At 42.5% G+C, this 21,115-nt stretch overlaps 10 protein-coding genes across 10 annotated transcripts; 5 read left to right on the top strand and 5 right to left on the bottom strand.

Moving 5' to 3' along the window:
• Positions 1-13: 13 nt before the first annotated feature.
• SKDI09G2080 (acetate uptake transporter family protein) lies at positions 14-844 on the bottom strand (the record flags this gene model as incomplete). Its single annotated transcript, XM_056228828.1, has 1 exon — positions 14-844. One exon carries the CDS (start codon positions 842-844, stop codon positions 14-16), a length of 831 nt encoding a protein of 276 aa, XP_056088510.1.
• A 997-nt stretch (positions 845-1,841) lies between these two features.
• SKDI09G2070 (uncharacterized protein) lies at positions 1,842-2,249 on the bottom strand (the record flags this gene model as incomplete). The annotated part of the gene is made up of 1 exon (XM_056228827.1): positions 1,842-2,249. One exon carries the CDS (start codon positions 2,247-2,249, stop codon positions 1,842-1,844), a length of 408 nt encoding a protein of 135 aa, XP_056088509.1.
• A 1,332-nt stretch (positions 2,250-3,581) lies between these two features.
• On the top strand, positions 3,582-5,090 carry SKDI09G2060 (mannitol dehydrogenase family protein; the record flags this gene model as incomplete). The annotated part of the gene is made up of 1 exon (XM_056228824.1): positions 3,582-5,090. One exon carries the CDS (start codon positions 3,582-3,584, stop codon positions 5,088-5,090), a length of 1,509 nt encoding a protein of 502 aa, XP_056088508.1.
• A 412-nt stretch (positions 5,091-5,502) lies between these two features.
• SKDI09G2050 (sugar porter family MFS transporter) lies at positions 5,503-7,206 on the bottom strand (the record flags this gene model as incomplete). Its single annotated transcript, XM_056228823.1, has 1 exon — positions 5,503-7,206. One exon carries the CDS (start codon positions 7,204-7,206, stop codon positions 5,503-5,505), a length of 1,704 nt encoding a protein of 567 aa, XP_056088507.1.
• Positions 7,207-9,176: 1,970 nt separating this feature from the next.
• SKDI09G2040 (RTA1 domain-containing protein) lies at positions 9,177-10,097 on the bottom strand (the record flags this gene model as incomplete). Its single annotated transcript, XM_056228822.1, has 1 exon — positions 9,177-10,097. One exon carries the CDS (start codon positions 10,095-10,097, stop codon positions 9,177-9,179), a length of 921 nt encoding a protein of 306 aa, XP_056088506.1.
• A 1,097-nt stretch (positions 10,098-11,194) lies between these two features.
• Positions 11,195-13,303, top strand: SKDI09G2030 (uncharacterized protein; the record flags this gene model as incomplete). Its single annotated transcript, XM_056228821.1, has 1 exon — positions 11,195-13,303. The coding sequence occupies one exon, from the start codon at positions 11,195-11,197 to the stop codon at positions 13,301-13,303; it is 2,109 nt and encodes a 702-aa protein (XP_056088505.1).
• A 4,353-nt stretch (positions 13,304-17,656) lies between these two features.
• GTT1 (bifunctional glutathione transferase/peroxidase) lies at positions 17,657-18,361 on the top strand (the record flags this gene model as incomplete). The annotated part of the gene is made up of 1 exon (XM_056228820.1): positions 17,657-18,361. One exon carries the CDS (start codon positions 17,657-17,659, stop codon positions 18,359-18,361), a length of 705 nt encoding a protein of 234 aa, XP_056088504.1.
• Positions 18,362-18,545: 184 nt separating this feature from the next.
• Positions 18,546-19,037, bottom strand: HYR1 (peroxiredoxin HYR1; the record flags this gene model as incomplete). Its single annotated transcript, XM_056228819.1, has 1 exon — positions 18,546-19,037. One exon carries the CDS (start codon positions 19,035-19,037, stop codon positions 18,546-18,548), a length of 492 nt encoding a protein of 163 aa, XP_056088503.1.
• A 246-nt stretch (positions 19,038-19,283) lies between these two features.
• IRC24 (sepiapterin reductase family protein IRC24) lies at positions 19,284-20,075 on the top strand (the record flags this gene model as incomplete). The annotated part of the gene is made up of 1 exon (XM_056228818.1): positions 19,284-20,075. The coding sequence occupies one exon, from the start codon at positions 19,284-19,286 to the stop codon at positions 20,073-20,075; it is 792 nt and encodes a 263-aa protein (XP_056088502.1).
• A 255-nt stretch (positions 20,076-20,330) lies between these two features.
• On the top strand, positions 20,331-21,095 carry NRE1 (sepiapterin reductase family protein; the record flags this gene model as incomplete). Its single annotated transcript, XM_056228817.1, has 1 exon — positions 20,331-21,095. One exon carries the CDS (start codon positions 20,331-20,333, stop codon positions 21,093-21,095), a length of 765 nt encoding a protein of 254 aa, XP_056088501.1.
• Positions 21,096-21,115: the final 20 nt, after the last annotated feature.

Here is a 21,115-nt window from a genome sequence, read left to right as displayed (position 1 = left end):
GTCTGTTACACAATTACACAATATGAGCTCCTGGCATTGGGTATGCAATCAGAGGAACATAGGTACTATCCTTGTTCGCGATTGAACAATATAATGAATACCAACCACAACAGCTGCTCAATATACCAAAATATCCCCCTGCCATGAACGCATTAACACTTTGCGTGAAAGAGCCGATGCACAACATTAAAAACGTCAAGTCTAGGAAAAGTAGAAGTAGAAATATCCCCCAAGTGCTCTTCATGGAGCATACCATGACCAAGAAATTAAACACGGTCCATCCGGCGAGGTAAAACCCTAGTATGTTCTGCATTTCCTGAGGGTTATCGGCATAGGCTTTGGCCACACCGAATTGCTCGAGGTTTAGACACCCCCAACTTATCCAAAACCCCCCAAATGAGCCAAAGACTGTCATACAAAAGGTGTCACCAACACAGAAGGACAGCAGCCCTGACAGCAAAACAACGGCGCCACCAAAAATAAAGGACGCGTTCAACAGGTAGAGATTGGTGACTCCGCGCGCTCTTGCATTAGCCAATCCTAACGTCAAACACATGAACGAGAAAGAGGCCAACCCAAGTGGAAGAGGATTTGCAAAAGCAGCTTGTCTTGGTTGCTCATTGCTCATCTCGGGACCGGAGTCTTCCAAGAAGGTATTCACGAAATCGCTTTTTTTGAAAAATTGGTCGCCAATCAGAATGTAGTCACCAACAGACTCAATGTGTCTGCAGTTGGGTCTTTCTTTGTTTTCACCCGGCGTCTGTGGGAGTACTTCTACATTTTGGGTTTGTTTTGTTTCTCTCATACTGCCTTGAGATGAGGATACTGAAGATACAGGTTCCATTATAACAACTGTGATGTCTGTATATACTTGGCAAAAAAACCTGTCGCTAACTATTAGAGTGCTAACACTACATTTCAAGAAACAAATTTTTATCTTATATATGTGTTGGCTCCACTACAGTTTTCGCTATTTTTCGTGAACAGGTCCAGCAAGGATTCGGATTCCGATTGATGCTGATCGCACTACAGGATGTTCGTCAAAGTTTCTGAGTTTTGTTTTACCCCTTCGCAACCGCTCCCACACTATACCTCTCGAGAAGAAGAAAAGAAGAGAAGGGAACGAAACGGAAGAAAGAAAAAAGAAAAGAAAATAAGGAAAAGAAGGATACTCAATCATACCATCTGATTGTGGGGGCGGGGGTAAAGTTTAAGTCTAAACCTAATATTAAGATTCTAACACCCTGGTTTATTATCATTACCAACATTCGTTAAATTTCATGAAAGCAACGAGGCAATTTTTATGACGTGATCGCTTAAGAACGGGGTGCCTGGAAGACGAATAGGTCCGACAATGCTTTCCCTTTTTAGTTTTCTTCGAGCTTTTCTGGGTCTGTGTACAACAGGAAAAGGAAAGCTGGACGAGGTGGATAAGTTAGATCGTTCCGTGGAGGATTGTATACAATGGCCGGATTCATGAAATGTTGAGATCCAACATGTCTTTCCACCACATCATACAGAGGCTTCGACGTTCATTTTTCCAGTCTCAAACAAAAGGGCCTTTTCTCATATTTTCACATTTGCAGCGCACACTGCTTTGTGATGTTGCGTAGAATGCATGTCGTTCCACGGCTCTGATTTTGCTATGAGCTTGCTGACTCGCCCAGGATGCCTGAGAATTGTGTGTTATTTAAAAATATTATGATTTTTTTCATATTCATATTCGTATGTATATAAATGTGTACAGATCTAAAAACAGTAGGCAGAAAAACTCGCTAAGACGAAAAGGTGAAGTTCAAACTGCATGTGCGATAATAAAAACCCGTCCAAAAACTCGCTCCTCATTCAGGGCCGGCAATGATGGTCTTGACCACCTCGCCGCCATGTGTGATATTGTAATCATAGGCCTTAGCCGCGTCCTCGAACTTGAATCTGTGCGTTATCAAGGGCTTGACATTGACTTTTCCCGAAGCAACCAAGTTCACTGCGTCGCGGTAATTGCCGAACGAATAACGGAAACATCCGATTAATCTCATTTTCTTGCCATCTACTTCTGCAATTGGAAAGTTGGTGTAGTTTTTGCCCATGGTTCCTCCAATTTTGCTGGTTTTGACACCGGCGTCAATGCAGATATCAGCGCCCGAACACTCGAACACGACATCTGCATGATGTCCGCCCAAGAGCCTTTCGACCTCGTCTGCCAGTGGCACCGAAGTCCTTTGCCCTCTGCAACTTGTTGTCAAACACATCAACGAAAATGACGTCACTGGCGCCGGACGCGCGCGCGACTGCACTCAACAGCCCCACCGGACCAGCACCAAACACAACCACTCTAGTGCCAAAACGACCCCCAGCCAGCTTGTTGGAGTACACACCCGGTAGCTTTTATAGCTAGCTTGACATAATGTGGATCATCAATGGCAGGAACTGGTCTTTGCTCGATCGCAATGTCTCGACTTTTCTTAAAACAATTGCAGGATTAGTGGATTGAGACATGCTTTTTCCTTGATTTTTCTTCGTTGGTCTTTTGGTTTCTTGGTTTCTCTCTGCACTTGACCATTGTCTTCACAGCGTTCGGTAGCTCGAGAAACGTGCTGTTTTATATGTCGAATAGTTAGCTACAAAGACAATAAGAAAGCGTTGCTTGCCATCATGCATTTTAGCAGTAGCGGTGGTTATTCTGCCTACGTAACAGAGTTCGACGATGTGAGACCGGAGAAAGGAGATACGCGATCGGAAACAAGTGAAGCATTATATGCAACAAGATGAATCGCGATGGCCAATAAAGACAACAAGTTCTGAACGAGATTTGTTCGTCATACCGCCTCGGGAACGCCCGCCCGATGTATGCCGAACTGAAGCTAAACGTAGCCCGCCAGTCTCAATAATATCATCGTGTGTGTTGCTTGCCAGAAACTGACCCCGAAAAACCTTATTTTCTGCACCCATATGTGCCTGGCACGTAGTCTCCTGCAGGGCGTCTTAGCAAATAAGGGGTCGCGGGGTAATGCAGCGTGGGGGCGTTGTGCCTGTCGGAATCCTTTTTGGTTTTTGCCTTTGTGCCTGCGTCCCCACGCCACCCCACCACTCAGTTGCTAGTTTTCTTGGCGTGGGTCGTTGCAGTAGAATGAGCCCAACAAACAACTCTCCTTGCATTAACTGTTCTTGTATTTTTAGCTCGCCATTTTTGGTTGCGGCACGCACCACAACCATACGTCATCGCATAAGCTTTTCGCCAGAAACTAATCAGTTCAGCTTTCGAACTAATTGTGGGGGGGAAAGTAGCGACAGAGATCTCGTACGTTCTCTTGCGTCGCACGTCTCGGTGAGAACAGAAACAACTTGCCAGATTATGTTAGCGAACAGAGAAATCGTCAGTTTCAGGGGGTGGGAAAAGATGGGATGACTACCTGCTCGGAATCTGAAATATCACTCAGTTTCATTGAGTTTCATGTATAAATAGTAAGCAGCGATTGTAGAATTGTAGAATTGTAGAATTGGTAGTGGCTTCTTCTCGGTATTGTTTTTCACATTCAGAGATAAAATAGATATAAAAGGAAAAAAAGTAACAATATAAGAAAATGACAAAACAAAACGAAACAAAAACTGCCAGTTTGAACGCTAAAACTCTCAAGAGTTTTCAATCTGCCTTACCAATACCTACTTACAACAGAGAAGGTGTTAAACAAGGGATCGTCCATCTAGGGGTCGGTGCATTCCACCGTTCCCATTTGGCCGTTTTCATGCATCGCTTGATGCAGGACCACAATTTGAAAGACTGGTCCATCTGCGGTGTTGGTTTAATGAAGCCAGATGCTGCTATGCGCGATGCCATGAAGGCCCAAGATTGCCTGTACACCGTCGTGGAGCGCGGTATCAAAGACGCCAATGCCTACGTTGTCGGTTCCATTACTGCCTATATGTACGCACCCGATGATCCAAGAGCTGTTATTGAAAAGATGGCCAGTCCAGACACACACATTGTATCTCTGACCGTCACCGAAAACGGTTACTACCACAGTGAGGCAACAAACTCTTTGATGGCTGATGCTCCCGAGATTGTCAACGATCTGAATCACCCAGAGAAGCCGGACACTCTCTACGGGTACCTGTATGAGGCTCTATTACTGCGTTACAAAAAGGGCCTCACTCCCTTTACCATCATGTCGTGCGATAACATGCCCCAGAACGGTGTCACAGTCAAGACTATGCTTGTTGCGTTCGCCAAGCTAAAGAAGGATGAAAAATTTGCTGCTTGGATTGAAGATAAAGTTACTTCTCCCAACAGCATGGTTGATCGTGTGACACCACGCTGTACCGACAAGGAGCGTAAGTACGTCGCTGACACATGGGGTATTAAGGACCAATGTCCGGTTGTTGCCGAGCCTTTCATCCAATGGGTTCTTGAAGACAACTTCTCTGACGGTCGTCCTCCTTGGGAACTTGTTGGCGTCCAGGTTGTCAAGGACGTGGACTCCTATGAATTGATGAAGCTACGTCTGCTTAACGGTGGGCACTCCGCTATGGGATACTTGGGATACTTGGCAGGCTACACCTATATACATGAGGTTGTCAACGACCCAACTATCAACAAGTATATCCGTGTTCTAATGCATGAGGAAGTTATCCCATTGTTACCCAAAGTGCCAGGCGTCGATTTCGAAGAGTACACTGCGTCTGTGTTGGAAAGATTCTCTAACCCAGCAATTCAGGACACCGTTGCCCGTATCTGTTTGATGGGCTCAGGTAAGATGCCTAAGTACGTTTTACCCTCCATCTACGAGCAGCTACGTAAACCAAATGGCAAGTACAAGCTTCTGGCCGTGTGTGTTGCTGGTTGGTTCCGTTATCTGACTGGTGTTGATATGGACGGAAAACCATTTGAAATTGAGGATCCTATGGCCCCAATTTTGAAGGCAGCTGCCGTTAAGGGCGGTAGAGATCCCCACGAATTGCTGAACATCGAAGTCCTTTTCAGTCCTGAGATTCGTGAAAACAAAGCCTTTGTTGCGCAGTTAACCCACTCGCTCGAGACAGTCTATGATAAAGGGCCACTTGCCGCTGTGAACGAAATTCTAGATCAAGTGTGAGCTTGAAAACGTTCTTTGCACCTCGATAGTAATGATTAGATATCTTGTATAGATTATGTATTTTTTGTATGTTTTGTAGTTTTGTTAGTCAAGTAACGTGTCACATGCCTGTAAGTATGCACTCTTCATTTAGTAAGTACTCAAGAACTTCCGTCTTGTGTAGCCATCACCATCGCCATTGGCATCGCCGTTTATGTTTCCAGCAATATAGTTCTCCGCTTCCATTGATGAAAAAGAAAAGAAGTGCGCACTACGTTATATCAGTTGAGAACTTCTTCGTGATACAGATATATATGCATGAGCATAAATCTCCAAGGCTCTTCATAAATTCGTGAAAATTAAAGTAACATATTTTTATGTAAGATATAATATACAATGTTGCCCTCGCAAGACAAACATATGCACCCAAAGATCAATCAGAACTCTTCGAGAACTTCAAAAATTTCCTCCAGTCCTTCTTCTGAGTCTCAACTTCTTCGGAAGAGCTTCCTCTCCTTGAAGGTGGCACCCAAGATGCAGATTTCCATGGTTTCACACCGTCCTCATACAATAGTTGAATCTCCTCTAGGGATAACCCAATTGTTTCTGGTAAGAAAAAGAAAACATACAAAAACATAGCAACCAAGCAGCCCACAAACACATAACCATAGTAGAAATGGATAGATCCGGTAATAAATGGTGTGAAGAAACCAATCAAAAATTGCCATAGCCAGTTAAAGGCAGTCGAAATCGACATAGCTCTAGACTTGACCTTCGAAGGGAACGACTCGGCAACCACAATATAAGCAACAGGAGCCCATGTACTTGCAAAGCAGAATATGTAGAAACAGGTAAACACAATCATAGCATTACCTGCACCCTTCGAAGAAGGAGCATCCTCACCGTGTGGGTAAAGACATTTCACACCGATACTTGCGAAAATGACCATACACGCCATCATCCCAGCTGCCCCGAATAGCAGACACTTACGACGACCAATTTTGTCCACGACCATAACGGCAATAATAGTGGAAAAGAAATTCACTGTACCCAGGACGATTGAGGTCTCGAAACCATCAGTAAGCCCGACTGATTTGAAAATGGTAGTTCCGTAGAAGAAAAAGTAGTTCTCACCGGTAAGTTGCAGGAAGGTCTGTATAAGTATCCCGGTAATCAAACGCTGAAGCACTTTGGTTTTCACTGAGAAAAGCTCTTTCCATGAGGCTTCCCCTAGCTCCCTTTGGGCAAGCACACCAGCAATAATTGCTTCTGCCTCTCCATGTACCCATGGATCTTCTGCTGAAACCTTGTTGATCTTGGCAATGGAAGCACGTGCTTCCTCATGTTTTTCACGTTCAATCAGATATCTTGGTGACTCTGGAACTAATAACATACCAATGATGATAATCAGAGCCCACAAGAAGCATAGCCCAAGAGGCACCCTCCATTGTGCGGTGTTATCGTATTTTCTTGTCCCATAAACACTACAGTAACCTAGGAAGATACCAAAGGTCATGTTCAGTTGATACAACGAGATAAGCCCACCTCTTAGGTCCTTGGGAGCTATTTCAGACAGAAGCATCGGACACAACACCGAACAACCACCAGCACCGAGACCATAAATAATCTTACCAACAAAGTATTGGTACCATTTGTGGCTTGAACTAATCTGGATAATAGCACCGATCATATACACCAACACCACGATCACAATTGCTAACCTTCTGCCTATTCTGTCGGCCAGTTGGGCAAAAATAAGGCCCCCTATGGCACACCCAATACTAAACATTGCTACAAGAAGACCCATACGCACGTTGCTCAAATAATACTCTCCAGTGCTGTGCTTGTAGGATCCGAAGTTCATTTTGAAATTGTCCATGTTGATGAAGCCTGCGGTAATACCACTATCCCAGCCAGGTAGAAACCCCCCGAAAGATATAGGAATACACAGTAGGTAGATGGTAAGATAGCCCAGAAAACCTCTCTTTGGGGCTTCCAGTTGCCCTATATTCAGGACCTCGTTTTCATCAAGGTCGTCCGACCACTCCTTCTCTACAGGTGGTGCCACATGAACGTCATCATTGGAAGCATCTCGAATGTTTGTATCGCTCTCAACAGAAAATTGCGAGCTAGACATATTTTTTTTTTTGTTGTTCTTTTTGTTTCTTGTTTTATTATCCTTTGATCTATCTCAAAAGGAAGATTAATTCAACCTGAAATAAGTTTGTGCTACCTTCCTTTTTATACCTTTCGTTAATGCCAATTGTTCGGGGGGGATGAAGCGGCAGTCTCACTCCATCGAGACAATAAATTTCGATCGAACAGCAGTCTTATTTTTTCACGCATTCAGGGAGAACCGGATTTAAAGACTGGTCTCCTTTCATTGGGTTCTTTCCAGTCTTAGACGGCAGTCAGGGATATTATTATCTAATATTTTCTTCGAATGTTTACGTCATATTGGACTAGGCAGCATTAAAACTCAGAGGACAGCCTGCCGACAAAACTGTGCACAGTAAAGTCACCCCACGCCTTCTTGTGCCTTGGTGCCTTGGTGCCTGTGCAGATGATTCCGGCTACCCCACGCACACGAAAACGCATACCCCACCCCCACCGTTCATATTTTGTGCTTTAGATTTTAAGTCCGACATGCGCCCCTTGGTGGCCCTGAAAGTTAAACTAAGTTAATTGACTGCGTATCAACCGAACTAATACCCCTGGCAAGATTTCCCGGCTATACAGAAAAAAAAATTGGTCTTTACAACTGAAGTAATAGGCTAACAGCCAGTGAATAAACGGTGGTTAAATCTATGGCTACTGGTTAGCCACTTTTTTGGAAAACCAATCGTTATACTGGCAGAAGATTACCTTTGCTAGTGATTTTGGGAGGCAGCCCGCAGTCTACGCAAAAGAATGTTTTTCTTTTTTTCGGTTTCCTTTTTTTTCTGTTATTGTGAGAGCATATTGTTGTGCTTGGCAGTAAATTCCCTTTCCTTCTCTGCAATTCTTGGTTAGATTACCTGAGATCAATTGTGCAAACACTATTCTCTACAATAATTTTCTTTAAGGTTCCGAGAATAGGATTTTCTTTTCCCTCATTGCAATTATGAAATGGGCATACCATTTTTGTCGCTTTCAAACTTTTTTTGCTGGAAATCTTGCCTGGCTACTTCCAATGTCTTCGGAATTTTTTGATCTCCTCAAATATGGGCACAAGATTCACTTTGTGTGGATATCGATATAGGATCTTAATAAATGGTTACCGGGGAGCAGCTAGCGCAATAGCCAATGAAATAATGAATAATGAAATAAATGGTTAAAAACGGCTTGATATTAAAGTAGTCATGTATGAGGCCATACAATCAGTTGAACAACAAAACTGTGAGAAACCGCACAATATATAGGTCCATCGATCTATAATACGGCAATTCTGATTGTTACAAGCCTTGATGTCTAAAAATCAGTCAAAAAACGAAACCTCAAAACCACTTTGACACGATTGGTAAAATCTGTTGCACCTATATTTTTAGGTTGATTAATAGCGAATGCTTTAGTTTGTTCTCTCTGCACTCTTTGGTACATGCTGTGATATTTTGAGTTTTTTTATTACTAATGAGCTAATGTTTGTTACTGGTAGCTTTGATCACGTTATTTTTTCTCCATTTCGGAGATTATTTACCGTGGCAGGTTCTAAATTTGGTTTTTATCTATTGGTAACTTACTACAGCCCGTCGAACTGTCTGATTACTAATGTTTTTACAGTATTCTAACGTTTTGATATTCCTCATGACTAATTGATACATACTTGAGGCTGCAAGTCACTGCTACGGTTTGAGAGTGTATGAACCTTGTATGGCATTACTTTTGTGCTATCCTGTAGGTTTGGATACCTGTCACAATGCGTTTAATGTCATATTCAAAAATATTGGGCTGCTCAACTGATGAGCCGTGGTAGTAACAATGAAATACTATGTGATTAACAGTGGGTGATCCGATCCGCTCAATAGCTATAAAATAATGAGCACGAGAGATGTTGTATTTCTAATACTCGACTGATGTCTATCTAAAATAAAATATGATAAAGGTTTACTTAGTTGTGTTTACAATCCCTTAGGCAGAGTCTGTAGTAGTTAAAGTTTGACATTCTGCTATCACATCAAATATGTTGCCGTAGAAGGAACCCACACAAAAAGCTATGATCACCAGCAGCATCGGCACTGCATCGAAGACATATATGAAATACTCGTGGGAAATAATAAAACCATCGAATCCTTGAATAAATTCAACGACTCTGACAATAGAACGTAATAAAATCAACACACTGCTTAATAATAAGGAAGCATTTACAATGAACCATTTTCTGGAAATATCGCCATAGAAGATGCACTTCCTTCTGACACTAACTGAAAATCTTATTTCATTAATAATGAAAAATCCAAAAAATACTATCTGTACAATAAGACCGGCAGTTATGAGATTTGAGCCAGTCTTTGTCGATCCTTTCTTTGACATCAGCCCACCGCCTGCGGCTTGTAAAAAGAAGCTGAACACATCACCAACGACAAAAAATGTCGTACCGAAACGTGCGGAGATTAGCATCAAGGACTGGCATCTCATGACGTGTAATAATCTCCCAAAAACCATGTAAATTGTGGCCGCGATTAGTGCTGGAGCAACCAATAAAAGAAGGGATTGGATGATATATGGTGTTATTTTTGTAGGATCGGAACTGGATAATGCTCTGCCGACATATCCAACAATCTCCATGATAAAACCAACGAAAAGAGGTATAAACACACAGGCTGTCGATGAGATTTTGAATTTTTTGTAATAATCATCCCTGAAAACATCAGTTTTATCGTCCACTTGTTCAAACGGGTTTAATCTAAGTATTCTGGAAGCCTTCCTTGCAGCATATATACTTTGTACAGCATAGACAATCGTCATTAGAGCAAAGAGCACGATGAATATAATCGCAGCAACCTTGCTGGGCGTATAATGGTAAAGAACGAAGTCGGAGTCAGTAGCCATTATTGAATGTTAGGATACAGCAAAAGATCTATCAGAGAGCTGTATGAACCGCTTATCTCAGCCTGATATTTTAACATTGATATGCAAGAGGCAAGAATTTAGATGTGATGTTTCGGTAGGTGCTTTTATATACATTCTTTTTGATTTCTTGGCATTTGATGAAATAAACTGCATTTGGTAGAAATGGCGGAGGATCTATTGTGGCCAGCATTGAGTTCTTGCCGCGGCATTGGCAAAAAGACACCTCACATTGTATAAAGAAAAAGTTCCTTGCCGCGGCGCACGAAAACAAGGCTGAAAACCTTGAACATGCGCGAAACCACACAATGCGATGCGATGGCTCAGCCTTAATGAAAAGCGAGGCGCGACATAAAGCAATTGAAGAGACATAGTAGCTGCAACATTTATTTCAGTAGAAACCATTAAAAGATTGATAGCTAGCAGCATACAGTAATAAAGCTGCTTCTTCTGCACAGCCCATATCGCCCTGGACTTTTACTTGAGGCCTGCTACTACCTTCAAGTCGGTGCGAGGTCGATACAATGTATATGAACTAATAAGTTTATCGATAATTCGACAAAGTCTATGGTCAGTAATTAAAGACACTCCAGAAGAATATCTGTTTCGGAAACTTCGCACTAGTTCAGAAGAAAATCGATTATCGGGGTAAAAGGTGCTTATAAGGCTGGGTAACATTTGAATTATAATTGCTGCAAGTGCGAAAAATTCCTTGTTCATACTATATCTGAATAATTGCAAACTTTATCTTAATCGATCTCTTCAGTAAGATATCGCTCAAAGTGCGCGATTCGTCTGTTAATGAAATGGCGGCGAAAAAGGAACTAGTAAGGCAAAATTCGAGGGTGTCCAAAGCCTGTGAAAGGTGCCACAGAAAAAAGATAAAATGTGACAGTAAAAAGCCATGTTTTGGCTGTGCAGGGTCCCGATCGAAATGCACGTATAAGAACCAACCTTGTGAACCTCTCGATGCTTTTTTTAAATACGCCGGCAGCCTCAGCGATGATTTGGATAGTGTTAAAAGTACTGTAGCAAAGTTGAAAACTCAATCGTCTACGGGAGCGCCAGCATCTTTACAGATGGACTTAAGCATTATCTGCTCCGAGCTTGAAAAAATACAGCCTCAGTTGTACGTTAATCTAGACAACGATAAAATCAGTTCTTATAATGGGACGAGATCGTTAGAATCAGAGATCCTCGGGAAGCAGTCCAAGTTTTTGAACAGATTTTCCAATGCCTTTGAAAGTAATACTGCACAAAATGTTAGTGTATATTTTGGAGTCTATTCGCCGCTGTTATACTTTACTTCCACAGGTATTAGTTGGATAACCAAAAAGTTGATTTCATGCTCGGATGATAGGGGTACGAGAGAGACGGTCTACTTGATTTTGAAGTTTCTTGACGCTAGCTCCGCCAGTCATAATAGTCCCAAGGTGACATCGATGCCTCCTCTAGATTATTATGCAAAGTTAAACGGACTTCAATGCGGCAACGATGTTCTAATTCAGCACATCATGTCAGGCATATCAAGTGATGTCAAAGATAACGCGAACACCTCTCAAAGTATCAAATTCGACAAACCGACAGACTGGTTGATGTACGGAGTCCTTCTTATGGAAAAACATCACAAGACTCTCGATCGTGCAAGTTCAAACTCTTTATCTTTGAAAAATTTTCTAGAGCAAGATGAGTTGATTTTTTGCCTTTGTGTAGAATATTTCGAGAGATCGATATTCTCAGCAATGCATGATTTGACTATTCTGAAAGGTTTGGTCTCGTTGATGAAACATAGATATTGGATTGATGATTACTTCGTTTTGGGAAGGATTATTTGCACAATGTCCAGGCGAAGCTTAGACGCCGGTTTAAACCGTTGGGAATACTACATTGGCCAAGAAGAGGAGACTGCAGAAGAGAATCGTAAGTTATGGTGGGATTGCTATTGGTGGGATAGATGGTTTATGTTAGCCACCGGCAAGCAGCCACTGATCCCAGATGAAATGACATCTTGTCTCTTCCCCAAACAGGTGATCGGACTGGGAGTAGATGACTCGATGGACTGTTTTACTTTGATAGATCTAGTCGAACTCGACCCAGTCAAACTTGATATTTGTGTTTCTTTTGGTTATATTCTGTTGACAAAAATCATTACGATGGTATTTTCTGGGTTGCTTTATAATCGGAAATTTACAGACTACAGATTATTTGCAATGCCTGATACGAAAGATCTGAATGGGACTGCGCGACAGCTTAAGGTAGAGTTTTTGGAGATAAATAGAATTTTTCAGCGCGTACAAGATAAAATAATTCCTTTCCTTAAGCATCATTCTGAAAATACGTACATATTTGAATTATACACACATTTTGGATTTGCCAAAGTTTGTTGCTTTCAGGGAATGGAAAGTTTGATTTTGAGGATCCAGAACCTTTTACAATCAAGCGAGAAGGCCGCTCTCGATATATGCATAAAGCAAACAAGGACTCAAACTTTTGAAACTTCTGTAGATATCTTAACGGAAACCATCAAGTCGAGAGATACATCCCATATTATTAAGTGTTCGTGGTTTGTATATGTGATCTTAATGAGCATTACTTCATACTTCATCGAGAATCCCAGAAAAACCCCCGTTTACTATTTATCTTTAATGTGTGGTGTAATTGGTCTGTTCAATGATGTGCTGATGAGTTTTGATATCATTGACCTCAAGGGCAATAACGCATTTTACAGAAAGTTAAAAACTGGGACAACGATGTCCTTCATTCTAACTCGCATTTGCTGCCAGGTATACACGCGATCGCAAGAAACCTCTAACGAGTTGCTATTACACGAGTTAGAAGAATTTGGTCAGGGATGCTCAGATATTGGTCAAGCAGTGCTGAATATTGAATGCATTTGGTACAAAAACATAATAGGCAATCACAAAGAGTCGAGTTTTCGTCAAGAAATTCTCAATATTCTTGATAGAGATATGGGTGATCTTGTAAATAACAAGGTTATAGGCGTACAGGGAAAAAACGACAATGCCGCAAACTATTGGGGGTTTCCAGTCAGTAACCCTGGATTTCCCATTGGCATGGATTTTGGAAGTCTCGAAAATTTTGTAACTTCGAACTCTTTACCAGACTTTCTTAATGTCCTTTGGGATGATACTGAACTAGGCATTTCCAAAGGGGGCCGCGCAGAGTAATAAGTGAGTATTGCGACAGTCGAATGTCCTGCCTACGTTTACAAATATTACGGGTGAAATTTCACAGTCCAGCTTGAGCAGTTTAAGATTATGTGGACTTCTGCTGTTTCCAGAAAACTTTCGTAGATGTGCAGTCAGCTATTGTCTAGCTCTTTAGGCTTAATTGTTCAATAAATACCCTTTTATTTCATAGGATTCGAAAAAACTGCCTCAATGTTGATATTACTCTTACAGTAGCTTCTCTCGAGCTGTGTGTTTCACGAAATGAGAAGCTCCCACGAATTTCATTATTTTTCTTTGGCTCATTCTGTGCTATCATACTATTCTCTCACAATTTAGCACCTCATATTTTAGCGAAATTGTAATCCGAGATTGTGCTTTATCCCAAGGTCATCCGTAAATAAGTCTAGCGTTGCTAACTCGTAAAAAATCGACAACGGACTAATAAACTTTTGGAAGTATTACGTTGCGGCCAAATAGTCCTTTTTTTCAATGAACCTAACTTTATTCGAGGCAGCAGACAATGTCACAAATCCAATTGTATTCTCAAAAGTTACTGATCTAGAATTATGGGTACAGTAAGGTAATGCGTGATTGGATATTTAAATTAACTTTAGCTTTGAATTCGATTTACGCAATGTCAATTTCAGCAATTTAGTTGCCGTTGAGGGCATTTCCCGATCGAATTCACATTTAAGTTAATATTGATGGACTATGGAGACTTTTCAGGAGTTTCAATGGCATATGCAAGCCGATATGGTGGATATTATACGATTCCTAATGTTCTGACGTCTTGGTATTTATGTCCCCATGTTATAGTTTTTTGATACTAAGGAATTCTAAAAGATATGAGCTGCATTAGAAATGAATCCAAAGGTCCGTAAGATACAGACATCATAAACATGAGATCCAGGTGGTATGACTTTTTCTTCGGCATAGTCAGGTGAGATGATATAAGTCATAAGCATCAAATTCCCGATTCCTTCTCATATTTCGTGAATATGGTGAATTCTGTTCGCGATTTTATATACACTTGTAGCGCAAAATTAGTAAAGACGCCATAATTGCAAGGGCCATGCCAAAAAAATGGGTTTTTTGTGATTGAATGGTCTTACTATCTCCTTTTGTTGACAGCAGGTTTTCCCATAAACAGCGAGATCGGAAAAGTGATGGTGAGCTGAATTCAAGAAGTCGGTTCATCGAACAGAACACTTTTTCTGAAGGTCTTCATAAGTATGCATATAGTGCCACTAATGTGCGCTTTTTGCTGGCTTTTCACATTCAAATCTCACTCTCCTAGTATGAACAATTATAATATCGCTTTGGCAAAAAAGAGTTTGCAGTTAATCCTGGAGATACTTCCGAGGAAATGGAAAAAAAATGCTTTGGCTCACCCGTACCATCTCGTGAGGCATACAACAAAGCTTCAATGCAATTGCATCGCCCCAATTTGCCTTGACAACAGAAAAAAGAAGTCGTACGCTGTTCGGGTTACTCGTTGCAATCCTGGCGAATTTTATGCGATCCTTTTCCTTTAGTCGGCCGAATATGTCGTGAGTAGCAGCAGTTTCGTTCGTGGCCCATCTCGTACCTGGGTCAACTGTTACGTCAATCTCTAAAAAAAAACCGCAGGCACCCGATGATCCTTCGCGTCATGCCACTTTTATTGAGACGCAAAGTAAAAAATTTAAGTTCATGGTCCCTCCTTGCCTGGGGCCTTTCCAGCTTATTTAGGCAACGTTTCTTTTTTTTAATTATTTTTTCTAGAAGAATTCTGTAAACTTAAAATGAGAGGTACCTTAAACCTAGTTTATAATCAGGCAAAAACAAACTTTCTTCGATGACGCCGTTTCGTATCATAGACTCATTCTTGACGTCAACGCAGTTGTTACAGATAGGTTCGGTATGCGTGCCTTCATGTCAGTAGCACCATTGAAGCTTCTGCCCTCCTGGCTTTGTACTACGATACAGTGGCAAATGCTGTCATTTTTCAGTTGACATGCTTATCTTTCTTCGAGAAGTAAGCGTACAACACTATTGTTTCAAGGTTGTCCGCCCCGCGGACCTCCTGTCCGGACACCGAGGTTGTTATATCGTTATTGGTAATGTAAACAAACAGGTGCAATAATCTCTCTAAGCTCTAATAAAAGTATTATTATTACGAGCCTCAAAATTGCCAGAATAGAGGTATGTCCTGAAAACGTGTTTGCGGTACCTTCTGTTCTCAAATCTAGTTTTGTCCTTGGAAAATTCTCCGAAGGAATCCTCTTACAAATCATCCAGGTTTTCCTTGTTGGCCTTCTCAGCCCGTTCAATGTTGCGTCTATCTAAAGTGGAGATATTACACATTTTTTGGTGGGCGGTAAAGGTAACTGCGTTTTCTCCACTGCCTTTCAACTTTGCCTCAACTCTTGAAATTGGAACGGATATATTTGCCGCATGAACTAATTAGTAGGCCCAAGAATTCTTGTTTCAGCTACTCTTGTCTCAGCTGGTACAGTTGCAAAGTGCAAGGTTTTCAGTATCTTGGCCTTACCCATCCCGTGCCAAATTGAAAAAGGACACATCAAACGGTCTCAGAACGCCTTTACTTCTGAAATCCAGCCTTAGCGGCAACTGTTTGACTCATTACGCTAACCAGTGACAAACGGCTTTGTATATTACATATGTAGTCCTCCACAATTATTTCTTGATCGTATCCGTACTCAAAATAATGGAGGTTTATCAAGACTGATCTGTTCACTTGTCTTCTGATGAACACAGGCGTCATTCTGTTCTGTTCGCACATGTTTCTCGCACTGATGATCCATCGGCCCCATTCGCTCGTAACCTTCCGCCTACTCTAGGGTTCTAAATATGCTAGATAGTTGAGAAGGACTAGTATATAATCTCGATATCCGGTTAGCATCAGCCTTTTTGGACCAATGGATGGTCCCATGTTTAAAACGCGGGGAAGTACATTCGCAGGTGCAGTAGTATATGCAGTGATTTTCAACCGGCATAATTGCAAGAGCTGGAGGTTCTCGTTGGAAATCACAACTCATTACTTTTACTGCAATAGCGAGGATCTGGTAATTGCGCTGTATTTTCTGATCCCATATGCTTTCCCTACACTGATCAAGGCAAAGCTTTATGCGCACTTCCGTTTTCTAATCTTAGCATGGTTATTCATTTCATTTGAGTCAAGGATGGCGTTTGGTAGTCACCGGTTTTCATAGTCTTAAGGCCAAGGCTAAAACAGTTGGGTTTTGTGAACTCGAGATGTTGCCAAAGCATATGAAGCGCTCATATAGCCGCTGCATGCAAGCCTTTGAAACTCTGGCTCATGCATCTGCGGGTAGAGATTGAACATTTTAGCCCGGATTTCCCTGGGCACACGCTTACATACAACGTCTGCCAGTTTCGAGTAACGCGGCGCCAAGGCACAGCAGATCTGATGGTTATTGCAGTACGGGTACTTTTACAATGTATTATCTACAACATGTTGATGCATAATGACTGCCTGTTGATTCTGACGTAGTTTTTAATCTGCCAACTTTTGCATACGCTATCCATAGTGCCAGGCCAAAAAGTTATTAGCTCTTTATTAATTACGTTTTTTCGTGTGAGCTACGAAGAAGTAATCAAAATTGCAGTTCTGTCTGCGTTCTCTTGTGATATTGCGACGCAGTCCAGGTGGCACGGCACGAATATGCCGACGGTCGTGCAAACGTTTATTGCCTGAACAGTTTAAAGTAGCTTTTCATCCTGACGCCCTTGCTGAGGGCTCAAATTGCCACATAGTTGCATAATGTATAATCTGATTTTGCTTTCAAGGTAAGACAAGACTTTGTCTGAAAGCTCGAGAAATTAGGGTGCGCTGCGCAATATTTTTGTCCATACAATAAGAATTCTGCCAAGAACTCACAGGTGTAAGTTTGCCTCCAAGTACGGCAGACTGTGGAAATACGACGCCAAGCATGGCTGTTACACTTCTCGTCGGCTACGGTGTTCATATGGGGACTTGATGACGGGGTTTACCTTGGGTTTCGCATATATTGGGGGTGACAAGAATTCCAAGACTGTCTTGTCTCAAAAGCGCAAACCAGCGTCGACAGCACATGCATTTACTAGCATCGAGAGGGTGCTCGCAGGCTTGTAGATAAGCCCCTTTGTCATTATGATCACAATCGCACTTTTTCTACTACGGGCCATTACTAATAATTTTTCATTTTGTACCCGCACACCTCATAATAGTGGAAAATTTGGGGGCCAGAGGACGGCGTTAAATAAGGCTGAATCCCTATATAACGGTCACTGATTTCTCTTCTAAAATTTGGTATCGGATGAAGAAAGTGTACCAAGAAAGCAATTATGTCGTCGCCTATCATTAGGGTTCATTGGTTGGAACAATCCAGAGCATTCAGACTTTTGTGGTTACTAGACCATTTGGAACTTGAATACGAAATCATCCCTTATAAAAGAGATGCCCACTTCCGTGCTCCTCCAGAATTAAAGAAAATTCATCCATTGGGGAGATCTCCGTTGCTGGAAATTGAAGACAGAGAGACTGGTAAGAAAAAGATACTTGCCGAGTCTGGTTTCATATTCCAATATGTGTTGCAACATTTTGATCACTCTCACGTTTTAATGAGCGGAAACTCTGATATTGCCGATCAAATCAACTACTATTTGTTCTATGCGGAAGGTTCATTGCAGCCGCCCCTGATGATCGAGTTCGTTCTGTCAAAGGTGAAGGACTCCGGCATTCCCTTCCCCATTTCATATTTGGCGGGGAAAATAGCCGACAAGATTAGTCAAGCCTACTCCAGTGGTGAGATGAAGAACCAGTTCGACTTTGTAGAGGGCGAAATTTCCAAAAATAATGGGTACTTGGTTGACGGAAGATTGAGTGGTGCTGATATCCTAATGTCCTTCCCTTGTCAAATGGCCTTTCAAAGAAAGTTTGCTGCGCCTGAGGACTATCCTGCGATTTCCAAATGGTTAAAAACCATAACGTCGGAGGAATCGTATGCCGTCAGCAAGGGAAAGGCACGTGCCTTGGGTAGCAAGTTCTAAGTCTCGCTTAATAGCTTTATGGTGTTCGTGCGGCTCTCACGCTATGTAGTTTCCCACACTTTTTAACATTTATATGTACGTATACTATGTTCGAAACACATGCAAAACATTGGTAGGTTATAGTAGCGAGTATATATCATTGAAAATATAAAAAGAAAAGGCGGTTAGCTATGTATGTTTCTGTCTAATCCACTTCTTTCAACAGTTCCTCAATGGTTTCGGACAGCGAAGAGGGCTTGGTTAGTGAAGAGTACCTCTCGTGGACTTTACCCTTTTTATCGATCAAGAATTTCTCAAAGTTCCATTTGATACCTCTCAGTCCCAACATACCAGATTTTTGACTCTTCAAAAATTTGTAGACGGGGTCCTCGTTACCACCATTAACGTCAGTTTTTTTCATAATGGGGAAGGTCACGCCATAGTTTAATTGACAGAACTGGGCAATTTCTTCATCGGAACCTGGCTCTTGATGGCCAAACTGGTTGCATGGAAACCCGATGATAGTAAACCCTTGATCCTTGTAACTTTTGTACAGGGCTTCCAGCTCTTTGTACTGAGGAGTGAACCCACATTTAGAAGCGACATTGACAATGAGAACCACTTTGCCCTTTAATTGGTCAAAAGGAAAAGGCTGACCCTTCTTGTCGATAGGAGCTAACTTATAGAATTCTGACATGATGAATTTGAATACTTTACGAGATGACAGCTTGGATAGAGGAGGAGCTGAGCTTTGTTATTGGTACTGCTCTTTCAAGATTAAGGAGCTCGTTATCCTCAATAACCTTTTTCCTTCATTTTTTCACTCTTTGACATTTTCGTCAAGAGGTTAAAAATATAGAAAGAACGAGGAAGTAGCAAAAAAGGGTCGTATCGTACAAGCAACAGCAAGGGGCACAGCTTATGGAGACATTGAAGAAAAGATATGGGCAAAGTCATTTTGATTACTGGTGCGTCTCGCGGGATTGGTCTGCAATTAGTGAGAACAGTCTTCCAATGGGACGCTGAATGCGTTGTTTACGGTGTAGCAAGAACAGAGGCTAGTCTGCAGTCTCTGCAAAGGGAATACGGCGCAGACAAATTCATGTACCGTGCCTGCGATATCACGGACAGGTCCCAGGTGCAGGCTTTGGTGGAAGAAATCCGGAACAAGCAGGGCCGGTTGGATAGCATCATTGCGAATGCAGGGGTGTTAGAGCCGGTGAAGTCCATTGCCCAGTCCTGCTCCGAGCATGACATCGAGCTGTGGAAACGACTGTTTGATGTGAACTTTTTCAGCATCGTCACCCTTGTGACGATGTGTCTACCCCTATTGAAGAGCTCGCCTCTGGTAAGCAACATCGTCTTTGTCGGCTCTGGAGCCAGTGTGAAACCATACAATGGATGGTCCGCGTACGGCTGCTCTAAAGCCGCACTGAATCATTTGGCCATGGACATCGCCAGCGAAGAGCCCAGTGACAAGGTTCGCACCGTGTGCATTGCCCCAGGCGTCGTGAACACACAGATGCAAAGGGATATTAGGGAGACGCTGGGTCCACAGGGCATGACACCCGATTCTCTGGAAAGATTTACCCAATTGCACAAGAATTCGATGCTGCTTGACCCAAAGGTCCCCGCAGCGGTGCTAGCGCAGCTGGCCCTAAAAGGCATTCCCGATGCCTTGAACGGCCAGTACCTCCGTTACAATGACGACCGTCTGGGACCCGTGCAAGGCTAGCGCTGGAACTGTGCGCTATATAAGGAAAGATATGCGTTATAGTTTTTAGCTACCTAGCTTTCAATAGAGGGTCTGCGATGAGCGACAAGTTTTTTCGTGCGGCTAGTTCTAAGCCAAGAACCGGATTAAAGTATTGCCGACGGGATTCCGCGGTGTTTTCGAGCAATCAAGAGAACATGCGTATATATATATAAGCACAAGAAAGAGGAAGATGGCAAAATCTCTGATAGCAGAGTGCAGCAGATCAGGAAAAACATGGGTAAAGTCATCTTGGTTACTGGTGTTTCCAGAGGTATCGGTAAGTCGATCGTGGACGTTCTTTTCAGCTTGGACAAGGACACAGTCGTGTACGGCGTGGCCAGATCAGAGGCTCCGTTGAAGAAGTTGAAAGAGGCGTATGGAGACAGGTTCTTCTACGTCGTTGGCGATATTACAGACGACTCCGTATTGAAGCAGTTGGTTAGCGACGCCGTCAAGGGACACGGCAAGATCGACTCGCTGGTCGCCAATGCTGGTGTCTTAGAGCCCGTGCAAAACGTCAACGAAATTGACGTCAATGCATGGAGGAAGTTGTACGACATCAATTTCTTCAGCATCGTTTCCCTGGTTGGCATTGCGCTGCCCGAATTGAAGAAGACTAACGGTAGCGTCGTCTTCGTCAGTTCCGACGCCTGCAACATGTACTTCAGCAGTTGGGGTGCGTATGGCTCCTCGAAGGCCGCTTTGAACCACTTCGCCATGACCTTGGCCAACGAGGAAAAGCAGGTCAAGGCCATTGCTGTGGCACCCGGCATTGTGGACACAGACATGCAAGTCAACATCCGGGAGAATGTGGGCCCATCCTCGATGAGCGCGGAGCAATTAAAGATGTTTAGAGGTTTGAAGGAAAAGAATCAGTTGCTGGATAGCTCTGTGCCAGCAACAGTTTACGCCAAATTGGCTCTACACGGTATTCCCGATGGCGTGAATGGCCAATACTTGAGCTACAATGATACTGCTCTGAAGGACTTTATGCCTTAAGCAACGCGCTTGTATATGTA

Source organism: Saccharomyces kudriavzevii, assembly GCF_947243775.1.
Source record: "Saccharomyces kudriavzevii IFO 1802 strain IFO1802 genome assembly, chromosome: 9".
Lineage (NCBI taxonomy): Eukaryota > Fungi > Ascomycota > Saccharomycetes > Saccharomycetales > Saccharomycetaceae > Saccharomyces > Saccharomyces kudriavzevii.
The sequence above is the reverse complement of the archived record's forward strand: the minus strand, read 5'-3'. Positions and strand labels throughout refer to the sequence as shown.